This window comes from Culex pipiens, chromosome 2, assembly GCF_016801865.2.
Source record: "Culex pipiens pallens isolate TS chromosome 2, TS_CPP_V2, whole genome shotgun sequence".
Classification (NCBI taxonomy): Eukaryota; Metazoa; Arthropoda; class Insecta; order Diptera; family Culicidae; genus Culex; species Culex pipiens.
The window spans coordinates 123,401,397-123,416,842 of NC_068938.1; the positions used below are offsets into that span (position 1 = coordinate 123,401,397).

Here is a 15,446-nt window from a genome sequence, read left to right on the forward strand (position 1 = left end):
TTTTTTCAAGTTTACCGGGGTTTGCAAAAGGGTGGAATTAACCCTCAAAAAGGGTTTTTTTTTCCTTGAGATAACAGATAAAGGGTAGATATAACCCTTTTCGCGGGGTACTACTGATTTTGAGTGTAGTGTTACCAGACGTACTCTTTTCAGTGTACATGTATGTACTCTTTTTGATCCGAAAAAATAGCTTACTTTTATTTTGACTTTGTCAAACCAACACACTAAAAAGTGTCAAACGAAACAGTGACCAAACACCGGAAGTTGAAGAATATACAGAGCGGATTAGATAATTCGAACGTATTCGAAAAAAAAGCACCCAAGCGTCAAATCCAGTTGTCAAACTGATGTTGATGTTTCAACACCATTGTTCGAAAATTTCCGAACACGTGGTTTTAAGCTTTTCGGATGCAAAAAAACGCAAAAAAAGTAATTTCAAGTAAATTTATTTCTTTACAACATTACAACAATGTTTTTCCTTTTCTTCATTCACTACCCCCACGAGTTTATTTTGTAAATGTTTGCCCAATAAACGTACAAGGTTATCCAAAAAATATACTATCCTCTAAACATTTTCTAATCGATAACATTAAATGTCGATTGTATACTATATTTCTCAGAGAATCATTCCCAACTGCACACCCGACCGCCTCAAAGTCTTCCTCTGGTGGTTTCTTCCTGTTTCTGCACCTCGGCGGTCAATCCAGTAGTTCACATGCATAGTACAACGAATACACACTGTATAATATTGTTTTCTTTAAAAAGGGTGTGATTATATCTCTTTTTTGTTGTTGTTGTTTGCACTCACAAATTTTGTGCAGTGCTGCTGCTAGGTGGTAAAATTTGTTTCTCTTGACAGCGTTGAACGGCGAAAGCAGTGTTTTGGTGTACAGGTTAGTTAAACACTATAATAGTATGTGGTATATAATCGATTGGGTTTGGGTTCAATTCGCACTGCGTTCGGGTGGAATCTATCAACGTGTAGGGCTATACCTTAGTTGCATTGAAATTAATTTGTATTAAAGGTTTAACACGAGAACCAATGTGTATAGTACTGATGGGTTTTGATTATTCTTTTGTTCAGCTTGTTCGATCCAATCTGTACAATGTCTCTTTGGTTGCACACTTGGAGGTTAAAATATATCCAAACATTCTTGTAAATGTGTATATTTTCTAAAAAATGAAAGCTCCTTTGACATTGATATTTTCATATTCAGGATTATTTTGACCTAGATAGCATCGTTTTGAATATACCGTAAAGCCAACTACATGCTGCTGAGTGTGCTCTAGTTTGTAACATCAACATTAAACAATCTAGCAACATCGGATTCGTTACTGCGCTTTACGTGTTTGTGTGTTACAAATGTCTTCGGTTTTATTATAAGCTGCTCTTTCTCAGTTGGCGTAAGAAATCTATCACCTATTGCATTGTATTAGTTTTGCATTGGCAAGATAAAATGCGTTTCTGCCCCAAAATTTCTATATAGCTGTGTAACGGAAAATTATGGAAAAGGACTGGTAGAAGAAAAGAAAATGCCTCATCAAAATTATTACTCTTAAGTGGAACGTCCTCTCAAGCGACTAGCGGCAAAGTTATAGCCTTTTGTTTCGTTTTACTTTGTTGTTGGCACACCTGCGTCATTGGAAGGGTTGTAGCTGCACGCAAATGTGCTTAAACATCTATGTATTGACTAGTCAACGCAAAAAGGAAGCTAATGAGGACTAAATAACACTATAATACTAAATCTACCGGACAAAACCAACGTTTACACTCCACTACCGTTACAGGTGGTCGTTCGGGGATGAATTCCAGGTTTTGTTACACAAACGACCACCGAAGCCACCATGATTATTCCCTATAGACACAGCACATAAAACATGTGACAGCAAAACAGAAAATCCCAAAAATCGGAAGGAATGAAATAGGGCTTACAGTAACTTTTTGTTTTGTTTTCTCTTACATCAGCGATCTTATCTCTCTATCTTTGGATTGGGATGGCTTGATGCCATTGTTGTTCGCGTTGGTTGCCGCGTCGTTGCCCAGCGAGCCATTGGTGGGTGATTTCTTCTTGCCGAAAACCTGGAATGCAAAAACGAGTCATGTACTTCTATAGCATATAGGTTAAAGCTGGCACAAAATCATGAAAAAAAAACAAATCGTGTAACAAGTCAGTATTTTATGAAATTAGGCTGAAAAGCTCACTGAGAATCATTTTCTTTCACTCAAATGACAGTTTACATAAGGTGTGAAAGGGACACACTCTTGGTTAAAAAAGTTATGTGCCCTAATGAAATGGCAAGCACGTATTGTTGGTTTAACTATGTAGGTGCCATATTTATAAACAAACAGCAAATTCGGCTTAAGGATGGTGATGCGACGGAGCGCGTCCCTCGTACGGCGCCGAAGCAAGCCCCTCGTTTTACGCGCGTTGTTTTGTTATTGTTTTGACAGGTGCCCGTGCTGTCGCTTGGCAATCAATCAGAATAAAAAACAATCTGAGCAAACAGAGGCAAGGGCGCAGCTGTACAGGTAAACTGCGAAAAGACACCGAATATGTAACTTATTTTGAAATTGTGAACTATCAGTGTAATTAATTAAAAAAATATACATTTTAAGTTAGATAGCGAGTGGAAAAGAGGTGTTTACATTGACCACTACGCTCCCAAAACCAGTGCCTGGTTCGACATCGTCCCAATAGATTGATCGATTGGTTGGTTGGTTTAGTTTATTTGAGTGTTTGTGCTTCCAATCCATACTCGCTGACGGCAGCGAATTTATGGGAAACTATAATTTGTATCAAACTCGGAATATGCTAATACAGCTTATCTCAGTCCCGGATATTGAACGGTTACTGTTACACGATTTGTTTTTTGCATCAATATGTTTGGGTTTTATGACGACGATATATCCGAACGCTTACCTTAATAGCGCCTCTCAACATTAGTCGGAACCAGTACAGCTGTGGCAGAAACAGCGCCAAGATACTGATTTTACATCCTCGCGGCAATCGCCAGAAAGCCTACAAAAAAGGAACAACACTCATTATCACCATCTACGTTTAACCATCTCACTATACTACCTCAAAGAACGGCAAGTTTACGACCTGGCTGTAATAGTAGCAGACGTACGGCATCAAAAACACCCGGCACCAGAAAAACGTAAAAAGCATAACCAGTCCGTTGATGACGTACATTTTGCTTTCCTTCAGCCCCATGATGCTCAGAATGCCTCGGAATGATACAAACGGAGTCGACAGCTCCATCATGTACATGAAGCTGAACACGCAATCGCCCAGCCCACCTCGCAGAAACTGAAACAATAGAGAGTTTCAAAAACCTGGTTACCCTAACCCAACAACCCTCGCGCTCACCGAGATGACCATCAACCCGTACGAACCGATGAACAGATGGTGGAAGACCATCAGCTTGTGGGTGATCAGATAGCGCAAAAAGCTCGGCGTTCCCAGCTTGCTCGCAAGCAGAATCGACAGCGAGCCGTTGCTAATGCTGGGAATTTCATCCAGGGCACCTCCCGCCCCGCCATTCACTACCGCCGCCGCACCACTATCGCCCTCCGCCTTGCTTCGTTTGGCCGCAGCCGCCGCCCCGTTTGCGTTGTTCGCACCCAGTCCAAGCGTGGCCAGGATCTTGTTGGACGCTTCCGCGGCGTACACCTTGTACATGGACCAGATGTCGTAGAAAAAGTACGAGGCCGCGAACCAGGCGTATGACTCGGACAGGAAGTGCGACGCCTGCAGGAAGTTGCGCGGACAAGACCATCGGCACACGAAAAAGCCGGCCAGGCAGGAGAACATTGCCTGCACTGCCGATACGATTCTGGGGGGAGAGAGGGAAGGTTGGGGCGTAAGTTTCGCTTAGTTGACTATTTGTAAGGAAGCAAAACGCTACGAGTCATTTTGAACGCCGTTCAAATCAACCTAAATCAGGCCTGCCCAACCTTTTCGGCTCAATTTTCACATTTTTGATCGTCAAAATGACAATTGTTGATTTTTTCATGGTTTCTTTGATGGAATCGGTTCGCGGGCCGGATTGATTTTTAACGTAAAATGTAGATAAAAACGACTTGTATAAATATTTTTTCAAACTTTTGGTAAAGTTATGTTCACTGGTCATCTGAGAACCGATTCCATCAAAAAACCATGAAAAAATCAACAATTGTAATTTTGACGATCAAAAATGTGAAAATTGAGCCGAAAAGGTTGGGCAGGCCTGACCTAAATTAACCTTTGTCATCAATAGATTGTCCAACACAACGCTGACGCGAGGATACAATTCGTTCTGAGTTGTACATTCTCCACCGTAATTCCACAGAGTAACCCAGAGTTATCACTGCCACTTGATTTTTGGTATCACTTTGTGGTACATCGCTCACCTGCTACCAGCAAACCTTATGGAGCCAAAACTTGATTTGACTTTTCTTCGGACTGGTCACTCTGGGTTACTCTGTGGTATGTAGTTAGTTCGTAGCACTTTCCGTTCGAAAACACGAAGGGCTCGTTCATCCTCTTTCCGCAGCGTCCTGGCTTCGTTGTCGTAGAGAACAATCGGTCTAAACAGTGTCTTGTACAGAATCAGCTTCCTCGATAAGATGTCAAGGTTTCCAGTAATCCAATTTCCGATTTACAACGTGGATACGAATCTGCATAACTTTGCTGGTGTTTTTGTTGGCTGGTAACCAGCGATTCCAAGTACACGAACTCACTCACCTCCTCTAACTCATCACCATCCACAACTTGAGACGTGAGACCTGTGGAAGTCGTTGCCCTTGGAGCATTTACCACTAATGTACTTCGTCCAATCCAATCCGTATTACTTAAGCAAGTAGTTGAACTGATGTATGGCAAATCGTGCCTCTCGTGTCGATACCCGCTTTTTGCACAAATCCCGCAAAACCGAGGTTAAAAAGGGCATTGGAAGGGCTCCCCTAATGACACATGACACGTCAAGCTATTATTGATCAGCCGAGTCAGTTTGTCCGGAAATCCGTTCCCTTGCATAATCTGCCATAGCTGTTCGCGGTCAATTGTATCGTATGCTGCTTGGATATCGATGAAGATGTAATGTGTGGGCATGTTGTACGCATGACACGGCTCGGGGATCTGCCGGATCTCTCCTCCATATTCAAAAGCACCCCGGATAACCAATCTTTGCTGATGGCCCTATTGTTCTTCAGCTGGCTAATCTCCTTCTTCAGCATTGTCTTCATGTCTAGAAAATAAATAAAACAAAATTTAAACCAACAACCGTTCACTCACTTGTTGGTGATATCCAGCACGTCGGAGATTCTGAGCCGGTACTTTTTCACGAAGCTCAGTCCGATGCTGGTGCGCAGAATCAGCTTGTTGAGAAAATCGGTGAGCGCCACAAAGTACACGAAGCCGAGCGCGATCAGCAGCGACCCCTTCTGGATGCTGATCCTGTCCGATGGGTTGAGCTCCCAAAGGCTGGCACAGGCCAGGCCAAACGACCCCAGCGAGTACAGCAGCTGGAACAGGCAACCCCGGGGGTCGGTTTTGTGCGTGGCGCCTCCGCCGGTCATGGCTGAACGGTTGTCTCGCGTGCACTAATAAATTTGCTAGTGCCTTTGGGGGTGCACTGCACACTGGCTGAATGCACTGGAGTGTCTCTGTTTAATCGTTGAATCACGCCGTCAGCAGCAGCAATAGATGATGGTGCAACGTGTTTTGTTCGTTCATGCGATCACTGTACTGTTGCTTATCTTTTACTTGTGCATACTCATCGTTTTTAGTCTGGTGAAGAAAAATAGAAAAAAATAAACGACAACAGGTTAGCGCTTCAGTTCTAGTTATATATTATATAAGGTGCTAATGCACTGTGTATGGGACAAGTATTTGCGGAGAGTTAGTACAGGTATGACGTGATGCTGTTCAGTAAAATATCCGGCTTACACAGATTATCGCTAGTCTCGTAGCTATTACGCTTTGGACATCGAGAAACAGACTTTGAAAATGTCCTGTTCTTTTTGAAATGCAAGTAGATTGAACAAGTTAAAATTCTAAGCTGTTATCCAAATGTCCTTTTTGACCTGATTCCAAGAGTTCCACTGACATGTTATCGCTGATTTCTACAGTGATGTTTTGGTAGTGTGTATTTTCCAACAAGATTGGACAGAAATTATTGTCTTTCTATCAATGCTTTACTGTTCTTTCATCTGTTTATCTTTACTATTGATGTTTGCTTAGTGATAAACATTTCCTTCGCTACTACCTAGTTGTTACCATTGAATTCGGGTCACGACTGATTCAATCCACCTTACTTTGGTCATAAAATTGCACAACCGCAGCAAGACCTAACTCGGCACCCACCCCTGCCAAGAAGACATTCATCCACCACGCACACGGCGGGTCAGCAATTTAGAAAGTCCTTCGTTCGCAGACGACCAACAAGCAAAACAATATGCAGCAATATGTTACGCAACGTAGCAACCCGCGGAGGCCCGTCAACCCGTTCCAAAAACTTCCGCGGAACCACGAAACCAGAGGTAGCCCCTTCAATCCACTCACCCGAGAGTTATCAAGATTTGCGTTCAAAACATTTTGCGCAGTTAGTGCAGCCGTCGTTTCTTCCACAAGAAGATTAATTCCGATTAAATACACACGCAGGACACACAATATTCTGTCACAGCAAAGCGACTTTTTTTTATTTGCTCCACCTACTCACGAGCAAGGAGTGATCTACACGGAGGATCGGCATTACACTTTTTGCAGTTCGATTTTACACCACCGACTAGTTTCATCCCTCGAACTGAAAAAAGTGTAAAGTGCGAACTGCAAAAAGTGTAAAAGTTACATCTTTGTCAGTTCAGGGGTCCGAACCATGGCTTTCTACCTAAGGTACTCGCGATTGAGTGTGTAGTAGTGCGGTTGTCAAAATCGCTATCTCTGACTCTCTCACTCCACTGACACTGACATTGTTTATGTTTTGGTTTTCCTAGCACGGTCCATTGTTCTTTTGTTATTGTTTTGGTTTTAGTGGCACGGAGTCATGCACTCACACTAATGCAAAGCAAGATGGCGAGTACCTATGATATACAGCCTTGGGTCCGAACTGAAAAAGGTGTAACTTTTGGACTTAGAATAATTTCGAGATTTTTGTCCGCTGTCAAATCGGGACTTAGTGCAATTTTGGAGTTGGTGGCAAGAGTAGGTGCTGAGGTAAGTTTGGCGCACAGATGCCGAAAAATGCAATATTCCGCTTTCGCAAACCGGATAACGTTCTTCGTTGCGGGCCGGTGGACACTTTTGTGGCCGATTCCGGTTGAATTATTGGTTCCCCGGTCTGGGGGAAGCGGAATTGTACCGTCCGGCAACGTTTTTTCGAAATCGTTGGCGAAGATCGGAAAAGGCAAAATTCCGATTCCCCCAGACCGGGTAACGAAGAATTGCGGGCCGGTGTATACTTTTGTGGCCAATTTCGGCAAAATTCTTGGGTCCCCGATCTTGAGGTAGCTGAATTGTAACTTCCGGATATGAGTTTTTTAAATGGGGGAAATGGAATCTTGCGTTCCCCGATCTTGGCGGACAAATTTTTCAGAAGTCTTGCCGGAAGGTATAATTCCGCTTCCACCAAACCGGAGAACCAATAAATTACCCGAATCCGGTCACAAAAGTGTCCACCTGCTTGGAATTCTTGGTTATCCAGTTAAGGGGAAGCGAAATTTAGCGTTTCCCGATCTTGGCCGGCAGATTTCTAAGTATAGTTGCCGGAAGGTACAATTCCGCTTCCCCCAAACCGGGGAACCAATAATTTAACCGGAACCGGTTACAAAAGTGGCCACCGGCCTGCGTTTCCCGATCTTGCCCGGAAAATTTCAAAGAATCCTTGCCGGAAAGTACAATTCCGCTTCGCCCGAACCAGATTCCCAAGAATTAACCCGAATCTTGCCACAAAAATGTCCAACGGCCAGGAATTCTTCGTTATCCAGTTAAGGGGAAGCGGAATTGTACCTTCCGGCAAGGATTCTTAGAAATCTGTCGGGCAAAATCGGGAAACGTCAGATTCCCTTTCCCACAATCCGAATTTCCGAGAATAGCCAACGAATACATTTGTGGCCGGATTGGGGTGAATTTTTTGGTGCTTTGGTTTAGGGGAAGTTAGAACTAGCTTTCTATCTGCGGTCCATGCAGTTTATCTAGAAAACAAATTTTAATGCGTTTTTTTCCCTTCCAGTGGTGCCGGCTTGACCGCGGCTTCGTTGCAGAATCCGATGTGCCCTACTCCAACGGACAGTGATAGCGAGCAGGGTTCGTTGGAGGACTTCCTGGAGCAGTGTCTAGCTCCGTGTTGCTGGGAGATTTGGAAGACGTGAAGGATTAGAACGACGACGATTCCATCATGTACCGAGAGGTGTCGGACAGGTGTCCGCGAGGACTTTGGCAGTGGCGAAGAAGGTCGTGTGACGTCCGTTGCGGTGTCGATGTACTCCCAGCGAAGTGGCGAATCAACGCTTTCACCATGCTTACCACACATTGGAAGACGTCCTGCAGCTGTTAGGCCAGTTTAACTCCAAACCCTGGCCTCGTCACCTTCCAACAACGCCAAGAACCTCGAAAGTATCTCAAACGTGCTCATCCACGTTGATGAACAGGAAGATCAGCTGAAGAAGCAGATCATGGATCCGCTCGTACTAACCAGAGCTGTCCGTTCCTGTTTTCATTCGAAACGCGCCAACTGTACTTTAACTGCACGGTCTTTGGCACCTCGCGGAGTTTGGCTGCAGTCCCAGCGGGATGTCAACCTGGAGAGGCAATACGCTCCCGGGTTTAGTCCACGCCACGCCGACCAGCACGAATTCCGCGTGTGTCGCCTATAGCACGAACGTGTCATGGTACCGCGCAGAGAAAATCTACTCGAGTGGGCCCAGCAGATCATAAGGACGTGCTGGAGGTAGAGTTCCAGGCTGAGGAAGAAACCGGTCTTGAACCAACGTTGGAGTTTCACGCTATGGTTGCGTCCGAGCTTCAGCGAAGTGACCTGGGAATGTGGCTGTGTGAAGCTGATCAAGTTTCAGTTATAAACCGTTCTTCCATCTTCCAGTTGACGTCACAATCAACAACTTGACGATCAACTTCTGCCTGCAGGAGAGCATCGGCAAGCAGCTGGCCGCGTTCCACTGCGGCTTCTGCGAGGTGTTTCCGTTGAGGTGATCCGGAACATGCTGTGCGGCGAGCAGAACCCCGAGTGGACCCGGGAGGACATTATAACCTACACGAAATTATGCAAGTCATCCAGCAAAAGTCCGTCTACAAACCAAACACCCCTAAGTCCGAGGAACTACACTCAAACCCCGATGGTTTGACACCAACTGTTGTCAAACGAACGGGGTCACTTTTTAGTTTTAGATGTGTTATCTCGTGATATTTATTGTATTTTTTCTTTTTTCTAGTTTCGTGGCAGCCAGCAAACGGTTGGTGTTTGAGAACCTGATTGCACTCCCGGTGCAATTTATTTCGCCGACTCCGGTCCTGTAACGCTAGAGCATCCGGTAGCCCAGCAGAACGATCCGACGTTTTCGTCCGGAACGAAAGCCTAAGGTCGCGAAGACCGCCACCAGCGAAGATAGGAAAAAAGGTACCAAGTCCACGAAGTCAGCGTGGCATTATCGGCACTCCTCGGGTGGAGTACAAATCGGAAAGAAGGTGAGATTACTTGAGTTAAGATGCTGAAAGAATAGTTTTTTTTTTATATTTGCGTTTACTTCCAGCTCCCTTCCAATCTTTGTCCGTCCTCCGGAGTTGGACACGTGCTGCCAGACCGACCTGTTTCTGTACATAGCTCCGTCGTCGCAATACCGCGATCATCGAGGATGTCAAGTAGCTGACAGGATCCTCGGCTCTGTATCGTATTCCTTAAGAGTTGAGCTAAAATGTGTCCACATCCTTTGGATCGATCCCGAACCCTTAGTATTTTCCCGCAGACGGATGCGTGCTTCCAGACGGACCTGCTACTACACCCCGGACCTCCGTAACGTTAACAACCTGCTTGTCGTTGATGCTGTTTGCCGGGAGTATTCGCTACGTTCCCGAGAACATAATCTACATCGAAATTGTTCCGAACGAATTACTGGGCATCAACTTCCTTGACAGGACGCTGGTGTGCGTTCGGAACCGGCCAGAAAGGTTCGCTTACAATGTCGTTCAATTAGGTATTCTTCTGATGTTGACGGACTAAAAGAAAAGCGCGCGTTCCGCAAGTTTCCACATCGCCGCGGGGACCTGACCGAGCTGCTGTGGTCAGTTCCGCCTACAACGTACCTACAACGATAACTGGACCATGGCGCAGTCCGCTGCCGAAAACGGCAGCAGGTTGAACAGACCTTCCGGTGGGTGATACTGGCTAAAATTGATTTGGAATAAACAATACTTATGCATTTTTTTCTTTTTCTCTAGGTTCGTGGCAGACAGCAAATCGGAAATGATTCGCGTTGACTTCGCAACACCAAAGCTGGTTCCGGCTGGACCAAGACCAAGGTTCATTTAGATGGAGGCTTGAGGTTGCTCCAAAAAGCAAACAAGTTGGGACCGGTGGGCGGAACATTTAACTTGGAACAGCGGTATTAGCTCGGAAACATCAATTATTTTTATTATTATATTGTGAAAGCAGTCTTTTTTCATTTATTTATTGTACAGAATTTTTGAATAAATAAACACATTGTCCAATCTTATACTTTAGTTTAAATTTAATATCTCTTAATAAGAATCCCAAAGAAAATTCAAAAACGCCCAAATATAGGCAGCAGGCATTTTTTCACCCGGTGAAACATTTCAATTTCAATTTTACACGAATTCCAGTTCGACCCCTCTTACACGAAAGTATGTAATCGTACTTGAACTGAATTTCGTGTAATCGAACTCGATTTCGTGTAATGCCTATCCTCCGTGTATCATCAGTTTGTGGGCTTGTTGCTTTGGTTGGCCCGTCAGTCAGTCGAAATTACACGGAGGATAGGCATTACACGAAATCGAGTTCGATTACACGAAATTCAGTTCAAGTACGATTACATACTTTCGTGTAAGAGGGGTCGAACTGGAATTCGTGTAAAATTGAAATTGAAATGTTTCACCGGGTGAAAAAATGCCTGCTGCCTATATTTGGGCGTTTTTGAATTTTCTTTGGGATTCTTATTAAGAGATATTAAATTTAAACTAAAGTATAAGATTGGACAATGTGTTTATTTATTCAAAAATTCTGTACAATAAATAAATGAAAAAAGACTGCTTTCACAATATAATAATAAAAATAATTGATGTTTCCGAGCTAATACCGCTGTTCCAAGTTAAATGTTCCGCCCACCGGTCCCAACTTGTTTGCTTTTTGGAGCAACCTCAAGCCTCCATCTAAATGAACCTTGGTCTTGGTCCAGCCGGAACCAGCTTTGGTGTTGCGAAGTCAACGCGAATCATTTCCGATTTGCTGTCTGCCACGAACCTAGAGAAAAAGAAAAAAATGCATAAGTATTGTTTATTCCAAATCAATTTTAGCCAGTATCACCCACCGGAAGGTCTGTTCAACCTGCTGCCGTTTTCGGCAGCGGACTGCGCCATGGTCCAGTTATCGTTGTAGGTACGTTGTAGGCGGAACTGACCACAGCAGCTCGGTCAGGTCCCCGCGGCGATGTGGAAACTTGCGGAACGCGCGCTTTTCTTTCAGTCCGTCAGCATCAGAAGAATACCTAATTGAACGACATTGTAAGCGAACCTTTCTGGCCGGTTCCGAACGCACACCAGCGTCCTATCAAGGAAGTTGATGCCCAGTAATTCGTGCGGGACAATTTCGATGCAGATTATGTTCTCGGGAACGTAGCGAATACTCCCGGCAAACAGCATCAACGACAAGCAGGTTGTTAACGTTACGGAGGTCCGGGGTGTAGTAGCAGGTCCGTCTGGAAGCACGCATCCGTCTGCGGGAAAATACTAAGGGTTCGGGATCGATCCAAAGGATGTGGACACATTTTAGCTCAACTCTTAAGGAATACGATACAGAGCCGAGGATCCTGTCAGCTACTTGACATCCTCGATGATCGCGGTATTGCGACGACGGAGCTATGTACAGAAACAGGTCGGTCTGGCAGCACGTGTCCAACTCCGGAGGACGGACAAAGATTGGAAGGGAGCTGGAAGTAAACGCAAATATAAAAAAGAACTATTCTTTCAGCATCTTAACTCAAGTAATCTCACCTTCTTTCCGATTTGTACTCCACCCGAGGAGTGCCGATAATGCCACGCTGACTTCGTGGACTTGGTGCCCTTTTTCCTATCTTCGCTGGTGGCGGTCTTCGCGACCTTAGGCTTTCGTTCCGGACGAAAACGTCGGATCGTTCTGCTGGGCTACCGGATGCTCTAGCGTTACAGGACCGGAGTCGGCGAAATAAATTGCACCGGGAGTGCAATCAGGTTCTCAAACACCAACCGTTTGCTGGCTGCCACGAAACTAGAAAAAAGAAAAAATACAATAAATATCACGAGATAACACATCTGAAACTAAAAAGTAACCCCGTTCGTTTGACAACAGTTGGTGTCAAAAAATCGGGGTTTGAGTGTAGTTCCTCGGACTTAGGGGTGTTTGGTTAGTAGACGGACTTTTGCTGGATGACTTGCATGATTTCGTGTAGGTTATAATGTCCTCCCGGGTCCACTCAGGGTTCTGCTCGCCGCACAGCATGTTCCGGATCACCTCAGCGGAAACACTTCGAGAAGCTGCAGTGGAACGCGGCCAGCTGCTTGCCGATGCTCTCCTGCAGGCAGAAGTTGATCGTCAAGTTGTTGATTGTGACGTCAACTGGAAGATGGAAGAACGGTTTATAACTGAAACTTGATCAGCTTCACACAGCCACATTCCCAGGTCACTTCGATGAAGCTCGGACGCAACCATAGCGTGAAACTCCAACGTTGGTTCAAGACCGGTTTCTTCCTCAGCCTGGAACTCTACCTCCAGCACGGCCTTATGACCTGCTGGGCCCACTCGAGTAGATTTTCTCTGCGCGGTACCATGACACGTTCGTGCTATAGACGACACACGCGGAATTCGTGCTGGTCGGCGTGGCGTGGACTAAACCCGGGAGCGTATTGCCTCTCCAGGTTGACATCCCGCTGGGACTGCAGCCAAACTCCGCGAGGTGCCAAAGACCGTGCAGTTAAAGTACAGTTGGCGCGTTTCGAACGAAAACAGGAACGGACAGCTCTGGTTAGTACGAGCGGATCCATGATCTGCTTCTTCAGCTGATCTTCCTTTTCATCAACGTGGATGAGCACGTTTGAGATACTTTCGAGGTTCTTGGCGTTGTTGGAAGGTGACGAGGCCAGGGTTTGGAGTTAAACTGGCCTAACAGCTGCAGGACGTCTTCCAATGTGTGGTAAGCATGGTGAAAGCGTTGATTCGCCACTTCGCTGGGAGTACATCGACACCGCAACGGACGTCACACGACCTTCTTCGCCACTGCCAAAGTCCTCGCGGACACCTGTCCGACACCTCTCGGTACATGATGGAATCGTCGTCGTTCTAATCCTTCACGTCTTCGTCGTCTTCCAAATCTCCCAGCAACACGGAGCTAGACACTGCTCCAGGAAGTCCTCCAACGAACCCTGCTCGCTATCACTGTCCGTTGGAGTAGGGCACATCGGATTCTGCAACGAAGCAGCGGTCAAGCCGGCATCACTCGAAGGGAAAAACGCATTAAAATTTGTTTTCTAGATAAACTGCATGGACCGCAGATAGAAAGCTAGTTCTAACTTCCCCTAAACACAAAAAAAAAGCACAAAAAAATTCACCCCAATCCGGCCACAATTGTATTCGTTGGCTTACAATTCTCGGAAATTCGGATTGTGGGAAAGGGAATCTGACGTTTCCCGATTTTGCCCGACAGATTTCTAAGAATCCTTGCAGGAAGGTACAATTCCGCTTCTCCAGTTAAGGGGAAGCGGAATTGTACCTTCCGGCAAGGATTCCTGGCCGTTGGACATTTTTGTGGCCAGATTCGGGTCAATTCTTGGGAATCTGGTTCGGGCGAAGCGGAGTTGTACTTTCCGGCAAGGATTCTTTGAAATTTTCCGGGCAAGATCGGGAAACGCAGGCCGGTGGCCACTTTTGTAACCGGTTCCGGTTAAATTATTGGTTCCCCGGTTTAGGGGAAGCGGAATTGTACCTTCCGGCAACGATACTTAGAAATCTGCCGGCCAAGATCGGGAAACGCTAAATTTCGCTTCCCCTTTACTGGATAACCAAGAATTCCAAGCAGGTGGACACTTTTGTGGCCGGATTCGGGTAATTTATTGGTTCTCCGGTTTGGTGGAAGCGGAATTATACCTTCCGGCAAGACTTCTGAGAAATTTGTCCGCCAAGATCGGGGAACGCAAGATTCCATTTCCCCGATTTCAAAAACTCATATCCGGAAGTTACAATTCAGCTTCCTCAAGATCGGGGACCCAAGAATTTTGCCGAAATTGGTCACAAAAGTATACACCGGTCCGCAATTCTTCATTACCCGGTCTGGGGGAATCGGAATTTTGCCTTTTCCGATCTTCGCCAACGATTTCGAAAAAACGTTGCCGGACGGTACAATTCCGCTTCCCCCAGACCGGGGAACCAAGAATTCAACCGGAATCGGCCACAACAGTGTCCACCGGCCCGCAACGAAGAACGTTATCCGGTTTGCGAAAGCGGAATATTGCTTTTTTCGGCATCTGTGCGCCAAACTTACCTCAGCACCTACTCTTGCCACCAACTCCAAAATTGCACTAAGTCCCGATTTGACAGCGGACAAAAATCTCGAAATTATTCTAAGTCCAAAAGTTACACCTTTTTCAGTTCGGACCCCTGAACTGGCAAAGATGTAACTTTTACACTTTTTGCAGTTCGCACTTTACACTTTTTTCAGTTCGAGGGTTGAAACTAGTCGGTGGTGTAAAATCGAACTGCAAAAAGTGTAATGCCGATCCTCCGTGTAGAGACGAAAAGGCCTTTCGCCTTTCGTGCGAATCTGACATTTCGATGGGGCATGGGCGTACGGTGGAAAAAATAAAGGGGAATCATTACATAGAAATACAGCTGAACTTCGCTAATCCGGCAACCACTCCTTGTGAATAATCGAGATATATTATTTTTTCTGTAGCTTTTCTTCTAAAATAGCAACACAAATACAAAATTAAACTTTAAAATCTTTAAAATATTGGATAACTCATCAAATCTAGATTAAATTTTCAAAACAACCTATCCCTCATGGGTTTCCTATGCAGATAGGGCCTTTTGAAAATTTAATCGAGAAATGATCAATACCCCATTTTCATCAAAATATCTGAGATCCGGCCTCAAACCAAATCTATCAAACAAAACGTTTGGTAGTAAGTGTGAGCTCTGGTGTAAAGCGGTATATGCACCTCGGAAGGAACCGGTCAAGAAAAAATTTAAAT

General features: G+C 45.2%; 1 protein-coding gene and 2 long non-coding RNA genes across 4 annotated transcripts; 1 reads left to right on the forward strand and 2 right to left on the reverse strand.

Moving 5' to 3' along the window:
• Positions 1–432: 432 nt before the first annotated feature.
• LOC120416635 (ceramide synthase) lies at positions 433–6,727 on the reverse strand. Its single transcript, XM_039578447.2, has 6 exons — positions 6,546–6,727; positions 5,277–5,771; positions 3,372–3,837; positions 3,081–3,311; positions 2,922–3,020; positions 433–2,080 (listed from the first exon to the last, which is right to left on the reverse strand). The coding sequence occupies exons 2-6, from the start codon at positions 5,558–5,560 to the stop codon at positions 1,958–1,960; spliced, it is 1,203 nt and encodes a 400-aa protein (XP_039434381.1). The 5' UTR covers positions 5,561–5,771; positions 6,546–6,727; the 3' UTR covers positions 433–1,957.
• Positions 6,728–7,080: 353 nt separating this feature from the next.
• Positions 7,081–10,788, forward strand: LOC120416659 (uncharacterized). 2 transcript variants are annotated; one of them, XR_005605367.2, is made up of 5 exons: positions 7,081–7,196; positions 8,212–9,278; positions 9,428–9,680; positions 9,746–10,363; positions 10,431–10,788. It is a non-coding gene; the product is annotated as an uncharacterized LOC120416659 (long non-coding RNA). The 2 variants fall into 2 exon arrangements; XR_005605368.2 differs by lacking the exon at positions 8,212–9,278 and having other exon boundaries at positions 7,092–7,196; positions 10,431–10,722.
• Positions 10,789–11,081: 293 nt separating this feature from the next.
• Positions 11,082–14,980, reverse strand: LOC120416660 (uncharacterized). The gene is made up of 5 exons (XR_008211993.1): positions 14,738–14,980; positions 12,621–13,695; positions 12,219–12,471; positions 11,537–12,154; positions 11,082–11,469 (listed from the first exon to the last, which is right to left on the reverse strand). It is a non-coding gene; the product is annotated as an uncharacterized LOC120416660 (long non-coding RNA).
• Positions 14,981–15,446: the final 466 nt, after the last annotated feature.